The sequence below is a fragment of the Glossina fuscipes genome, unplaced genomic scaffold, assembly GCF_014805625.2.
Source record: "Glossina fuscipes isolate IAEA_lab_2018 unplaced genomic scaffold, Yale_Gfus_2 90, whole genome shotgun sequence".
Taxonomy (NCBI): Eukaryota; Metazoa; Arthropoda; class Insecta; order Diptera; family Glossinidae; genus Glossina; species Glossina fuscipes.
Genome location: NW_023998444.1, coordinates 1,720,106 through 1,728,011, shown reverse-complemented (window position 1 = coordinate 1,728,011; position 7,906 = coordinate 1,720,106). Strand labels below are relative to the sequence as shown.

At 35.9% G+C, this 7,906-nt stretch overlaps 1 protein-coding gene across 2 annotated transcripts in view; it reads left to right on the top strand.

The window, feature by feature from the left end:
• The window catches only part of LOC119638521 (nuclear pore complex protein Nup93-1-like), a 78,130-nt gene extending 71,773 nt beyond the window's left edge, over positions 1–6,357 (top strand). For both annotated transcript variants that reach the window (XM_038035359.1, XM_038035360.1), the window contains exon 2: positions 3,878–6,357. In XM_038035359.1, the coding sequence (XP_037891287.1) occupies positions 3,928–6,357 (2,430 nt within the window). In that variant the 5' untranslated portion in view covers positions 3,878–3,927. The remainder of the gene's footprint in view (positions 1–3,877) is intronic.
• The last annotated feature ends 1,549 nt before the right edge of the window (positions 6,358–7,906 follow it).

Genomic DNA, 7,906 nt, shown 5'->3' with positions numbered 1-7,906 from the left:
TGCCCACTTGCCTCTTAACCTGCCGATCTTCTCCAACCTTTTTCTGCTTTTCCGGTACGTTGTGCGGATGCCTAACTAACTATATACATACATACTTACCTTATCGCTTTTCTGACTTTCCTGGGAGGCGTGCAGATACTTAGCTTATTGACTAGCCCGCATACATACCCCAAACTTCTTCTTCCTGCGCGTTGTACGGGTGCTTACTTACCCACCCTTACCTTCTTCTGCCTGTCTTATGCGGTATAAGGATATCGGCTAGCTATCCCAATCTTCTTCTGGCCTTCCTATGGGGTTTGTGACTACCCTTGTATCCACTACAAGCTTCTTCTGACTTTCTTGCGCATTGCGCGAATGCCTGGCTACTTATCTAACTCCCCTTACCTTTTTCTGGCTTTCCTAAGTGATGCATGGATAACGGCCAGCTTTCCTAACCTTCTTCTGTCCTTCCTATGAGGCTTGTGGCTATCCGAACTTCTTCCGCCTTTTTTACGCATACTGCGGATACCTACCTAACCCAAGCCTTTTCTGTTTTACCGTTTTGACTTGCGTTTCATAACAAATTTCATTTTTGATTTTATTAACTTAGTTTTTTTTCTCCAGTATTCATTGTGTTGTTTTCCTATAAACATATTTTTTACTGAGTTTAATAATTTTTATATCGTTTCTGAGAAAATTTTTTTCCAGCGTATTACATAATTTTTTGCATAAAAATCGAAACTAGAAACTTAAAATAAATATCGCTATTAAAAATGAAGACCAACGCGAAAAGAAGAAGTTCGATCAAGACTCTATTAAAACTGGAAACATCATCGTTATCCAATTATTCGGGACCAGATACTTTTACATTCCCAACCATCCGAAGAAGAACATTAGTGAGCTCTTGTTACAAGGATCTTAAAAGGTCACGGAAAGGACATAATGATACGAGCGATATAAGCGTAAACCCTAGTTATGCAAAACGAAAACCGTAGTATGTATTGTTTAATCGATAACTATACAATGTGATATGTACATATATGTATATATACCTTTGCAGTCGCGCAGTGTGCAGTGAAAGAACTTCAAAAGATTTTTCTAGATATAATGATCGATTTCTCTACGAAATAAGCCAATTAACGCTTTATCAGGAAACGGCTTATGATGCGGCACGATTCCATCGAATGATGAGTTATACGTCATTGTGGCCTCCACTTCATACAAAAAAGGAACTTGGCCATACGGGACGATTTATCTTTAAAAGAGGACGAAAACATCTCTCCGATTTGTATTGTTTGCTAAAATATAGTACCCAATCAAAAGACGTTTGAAACGGTGTTAAGCGAAATCATAGGTAAAAGTATTTTAAAAAGCGATAATAAATTGAAAAAGAGGAAAACGAAGAAATATCTTTTCTTCTGCCAGTCGCAAACTCCACGAAAATTATATGGAAAAATACATGCAATCCGATATATCGCCCGTTGTTTAATTCTGGAGACCTTCGATTCCCACTGGTAATGTTTGCAGAGATTTCTTGATCAAAAAGTTGTTTTTCTATTTTTTAATGGTCACGTGCTCAGGGCAATGTTTCGTAAATCTCTGATCAAGGCAATGATTACGAGAGGCTAGATATGGAGAAGAGTAAAATAGACAGTAATTTTGTTGAAAAAAAGCTTCTTCAACCAGATAGTAGACCCCTATAGATAAGAGGAAGAACAAGTATATGCAGTACTGCTTCCGTCCATGCATTTCCAAAAAGCCTAAGTTCTTCAATCCGGGCCCGTCAAGCTTGCACCATTTATCGTACATTGACACCATCAAGGGAGGAAGGGAGATCTTTGTCGCTTTATCTACGTGTGGTAAAGAAAAGTCCACGGTTTGGTCGGCACTGAAACTAACCATAGTGACCCAATACCATTCCAATATTTTGATATGACCCTCACTTCTTTTCACGGCGCTTGATGGTCTTTCATAACTGTTTTCGGTCATGCATAGTGCGTCGTCAATGAACTCTGGGTAAAGAGAAGAAAAAAGAATAGATTTTTGTAATATTCTTGCATTTAAAAGAAAAAGACCCCTACAGCTTCCAATTTTCAATCACAAATGATAAATAATGAATTAGGTACTACAATCGCATTAGATCTTATATAGTCAGGAGGAAAAATAATAATGCACATGTCTCCTTTTGCAATAACTTTAGATCTTTTATAGTCTGAATACATTTTTTTTGGTGCAATAACATATTCATGTTCATGCGTATGTTCGTCGGTTATAGAATTATTTAGAGATTACTTACATTGTGCAGGTCGTGTTTGTGTATATAGTCCAACGTGTAATGTTATTGCTTTGGCGTTTCCTTTAAAGTACCGCCTCAACCACTTAAAAGTTATTGGTTGTTGTTCGGTGCCATTTGTTCAGTTTTCTATATTTCTAAAAAAAAAAAAAGCTCGTAATCAATTGTGGTGTGATTGCGCTAAAGCTGAAGGTACTATAAATTTAAAAAAAATTGTTTATAGCTTTTTTTACTCAACGTTCCCTTTACATATGAAAAGATGATCGATTAAAAGCGCTTTCAGAGGAGAACACAAAACTTTGTATGAAATTTGCAAGAGCCAAAGTTGCAGGACTTGTTTTGATTCTACATGTAGTTGTTCCTATATTTGAAGTAGTATATGTTATTTTCCGCTCATTTTCTTTTACAGCAAGTAGTTTGTTATTCTCTTGTAAGCATTATACCATTGCTGCAATAAGTAGGAACGGAAAGGAATGGGAACATCATATTCGAAATAAGTTAGCTGACATATTTCGAATGCGACCAACTTATCGACGCAACGCCAATTCAATTTCGAACAAAGGTATAATGGCGGGGACGGTTGCACATCCTCTTCCCTCGCCGACCAGGTAATAGGTGACGAATTAAGGATATTTTGAAAGAAGAGTGCCTGTTCCGTCCGATAACTACCGACGATAGGTCATTTAAGTTAAGTATAGGTATTTAAATTTTAATTTTTAGCCATTACGTTATTTATAGGCAATTATAACTGTTCATTTATTATTCGAACTATGCACTTTAGTGAATGATAAAAATTAATCATTAAAAGAGAATTGAATTGTAACATCAAGGCATATTAGAAGTGTTATTGATGTAAGGGATATAAATAAAGAAGATAAAGACGTCTGGAATAGCTGCTGAGGCTTACCGCCGCATTATTTGATCAAAAGATAAATTTTTCAAAAGAAGGAAAAATTGCCTTCCTCACAAATTTAATGACGAAATCTAAAGCGGTAATAAAATAAAAACATTTATCAAAACTAACCTCAAAATTTACTAAGGTCCTAATTTCATATTCCTAGTGCGGCTTTTTGTTTTACAACACTGAACATTTAAGAATAAGAAGGAATTAGAACCATTAACGAAAAAAATTTTCTTCTTTTGTGATTCGGCAAATCAGCTACAGATGACTCGCCGAGTTGAATAAAAAACGTTCAATGTGAAAAAAGATTTTATAAAATAATTTAAAACATTTACAACTGGTAATGAGGTTTTATGAGAAAGCCATTAAATCCAGGAACTTTGGATCGGTTTGCGGTTCTCGTTATCGATTAAACTCAGTATTGAATTTGCATTTTGGGTTGAAGGGGTCGATAGCTTATGAATATTTGCTCGATATCGAATTGGAAATTCGAGATTTTAGCTCGAAATCAAAGTAGCTAAAAGGCTTCGCTTGGCAACAACGCTGCAATAATTTAATTCATGGTCGTCATTCCGCAAATAAATGTAGGACCGTGGTTTATCTATTGCAATCTCAGCCGGGACACTACTTGCCTTATAACACATTTTCATACTTAGTTGCTTTGACTAATATACATTTTATTTATTTTTTTTATTCTTTTTTAGACGGATTTTTAAAAACTGTTTAGATATCTGCAATATTTCAAACAAACCTAATGGATTTGAATACACTAGTGCAGGAGGCTCAACGTCTGAATAATGAAACGCAATACACCGAGGAATTACCACGTGCGAACCGTACGATTTCTCATGTACTGCAAGCGACCAACGAATTGCACACGAGAGTAACGCAGAGTGAAGCATCAGATTTACAAGCGCAAATGTTATTGGGATCCAAGGGTATTGATTTGCCTAAAATTTCACAGAAATTAGAATCGTTAAATGCTCGAAACCTTCTGGTGACCTTAGATCCTATATCTGAGACAGATGTGCCAAATTTCTTAAAAAATGAGAAAGAAAATGTTATATTATCCATTTTAGAAGAAGTCAATAGAAACGCTTTTCAATCGACTCAAAAACGGAAATGGGAACAACTCAAAGCCAAATGGCGTGAAGATAAAGTGCGGATAATGAATGCCTTGAGGGGACCAACACAAAATTGGGTTCATGTAGAAAAATTACCCGAGCAAACGGTAATTAACGAAACCGTTGGCTTGCGATCATGTTTAAATAACGTCGAAATAGCTTATGCCCAGGAGGTTTATGACTATAATGTTAAGGTTATTAAAGGCGCTTTGCGGCCAAATTTAGTGCAAAAATTTTCCGAAGTAGCTAAAAATTTCCAGGATACCAACGTTTGCGATATCTGGGAAATTATGAAATATATGGTAGACGTAACGCCAGTGCCTCGCCATCGTGATCCCCTGCAAAGTCGCACCCAAATCAAACAATTTGTCGAACAAGCCAAAAAGTATTTAGAAGATCGTTATAAACTTTACATGTCTACCATCCTAAGTAGTAATTTGCGGGAAGCTCAACGTGGTGGCATACCTGGTACATTCAATTTAGTATCTGCTTTCGTGGAACTTAACTTTAATAAAAGCAATTGCTTTTGTCTACAGGATGTTAACACAGACGGAAGACCTTTGTGGCCCATGGTTTATTATTGTTTGCGATGTGGAGACATGCAATCTGCTCTACGTTGTCTGCTAATGGGAGGAGCTGGCCATGAAGATTTTATACAGCTCTTGAAAGATAAAATTAATAAGCCCGGACAACAAATCAATAGCAAATTAGAAGGACAACTTAAATTACATTATTTTAATAAAATCAAAACTAGTATAGATCCGTATAAGAAAGCGGTTTATTGCATTGTAATCGGATGCGACATTAATGACCAACACGTAGAAGTTGCAAGAACAACTGACGATTTCGTATGGATACAACTATCCATTCTGCGTCATGAGGCTGCTGAAAACGTTGAATCATTGACCTACTCCGGTCTTCAATTTATGATTCTAGAAAAGTATGGTGAGAAACATTTCAATGCAAATGAACAACAGCACTTATACTTTAAAGTACTGTCTCTGACCGGCCAGTTTGAAGCTGCTATAGAATTTTTAGCGCGTTCAGAAAAATATCGCGCACATGCTGTCCATATAGGCTTAGCATTAAATGAAATGATGCTAATACAGGGACCACGTAGTGTTGAAGAACCGTTACTGTCTGTCGATATTAAGGATTCGGTGCCGAAGCGTCGTTTAAATTTGGCTCGATTAATTATGCTTTACGTCAAAAAGTTTGAAATGACTGATCCCGCTGAAACATTGCAATACTACTACTTCCTACGCAATCTTAACGATTCTGATGGGCGCAATCTTTTCCTTGTGTGCGTCAGCCGCTTGGCAATAGAGTGTCGCAATTATGATTTATTATTTGGCAAAATGATGCCAAACGGCGTACCCAGTGGGGGATTATTACAGCAATTTGATTGCGTAAATTTTGACAGTCGAACTGTGGCTAAAATAGTCGCTGATGAATTAGTCCGGAAAGGAATGTTTGAAGATGCTATTAAACTGTACGATTTAGCTAATATGCAAAGTTACTCTTTACGTTACCTATCTTTGTTGCTATCCCAAGTTGTTCATCAGACCTCGAAAAAAGGATCACTGCGTGAACGTTTGGCCAGCTTGGTCACTGAGTATAGCGAACGTTTACGTGGCAGCCGTATGGAATGTGAAGCTCAAATAGTTGTCACCTTTAATTTATTAAATGAGTTGATCTCATTTTTCGATCACTATCATGATTGTAAATACCAATTGGCTTTAGAGATATTAGAAAAAACAAAGCTGGTACCATTTTCTGTGGGAGAATTAGAAGAAAGCCTTAACATTTTCAAAGGTTTAGGAACCGAAATATGTAAAGTTTATCCTGATATTCTGTTAGCTAAAATGGATATTTTGTACTCTCAATATAAAATGTTAAAGAGGAAAGACACTGGTATTTTAAACAGCGGAAGTGATACCAGATTACAGCATTTACGTCAACAAGCTAAAGCCATAACCAATATGGCCGCTGCTATTCCATATCGCATGCCCGGTGACACTAATAGACGTCTAATGCAAACTGAAATCTTAATGAATTAAATGAACATTGTAACAAACAAATAAAATCGGTTTAATATAGAATGCATTAAAAAAAAAAAAAAAAAAAAAAAAACAAAAAAAAAAAAACAAAAAAGGGTTTTTCCTTTTTGTTGTAAGAGTAGTTTCCTTAGTCCAATTCTCAAATGAGGAAATGGACATCACGTTGAGGCACCGCCAAGTTGAGGATCTTACCTAAATTGTTTGAGCGAATTGTTACTTGACATCTAGTTTTTGCCATTAAATCCCATACTTCTCCATTAGACCATGGGTTTCGAAAAGGAAGATCTACTGCCACGAATCTCTTACAAGTTTACTTGCCATATATTTAAGGCTTTTTCTAGTGGCTATTGCGCGAATGTCCTATATACTGATTTTAGCAAAGCATTTGACTTAGTTTATTGATCTTCAAGCTCCATGCCTCTGGGTTTCTTTTCTACTTAGTGAAATGGATAAGCTCGTATCTGCATAACAGATCATTGAGAGTTCTGTTTAACTTCATCACCTCGGTTGAATTTTCCGTGACGTCTGGCGTCCCTCAAGGCAGCCACTTAGCACCTCTTATTGAATTTGTACATTAGTGATCTCCCCTCGGTAATTAAACCCAGCCAGATCTTAATATACGCTGACGATGTTAAACTATTTTCTTTCTTCTCCTTGTAATCGCGATCGTATCAGCTTCAAAATGACTTAAATAATTTGGTTACATGGTGCATGGTTAAGTGATGTCTATCACTCGATATCGGAATCTTTAAAGTCTATCACAACAACTTAGCTTAATACGCGCGATCAGCCTTTGTCATATTTAAACTAACTTTTAACCTGAATATCTATCTCATTATGATTCAAAAATTAATTGCTGTTGTTTACTGTATCGTTTGCCAAGCTTTTTCTTATTTGCGATGGCTTAAAGGTTTATTTGCAATTTGTTTCTGTGCTGGTTATGCTTTGGTGTTAGTTGTGTACACTATTATTTAATAATTATTATATATTTTTTTATTTTTTCCTTATTTCTCCTTGTATACTTAACACTTGTTTTTAAAATTAGTTAGTATAAGATTTACTTGTAAAAGTCAATTGAATTCGACTGTTAATTTGTTTTAGTTGAGTTTCATTTGTAAGTAAGTAAAATAAATAAATTAACAGATTGATCTTTAATAACACGAGAAGCAATGATCACCTGTGAACAGCAGTTAATGTACACTATGTTTTGTAATCTCCTTGGCATCATCTATTTGTCTGTCCGAATGTCTTCACGTCTATTCGCCATTCCATGCTTCGTTAATTGCCTAAATGCAGTCTTCGAGATTGCTTTAAATCGCTGTCGCCTCTTCCTTAAAGCTTGCCGTCAATACATACATATGTTGCAAGCTATGAATCTACTGCTTCACATACTCTTTCATTTCTGCAACATTTAAGCTCTTTCATAAGACATATGTCAAAAGTCCAGAAAATAAAATAAAAAAATTAATTAAAAGTAGTAAAGAAGGTTACTTCCCGTAAACTGATTATAGTTACGTGGCGTCATAACTTGTGAAGATATGTATGCGTG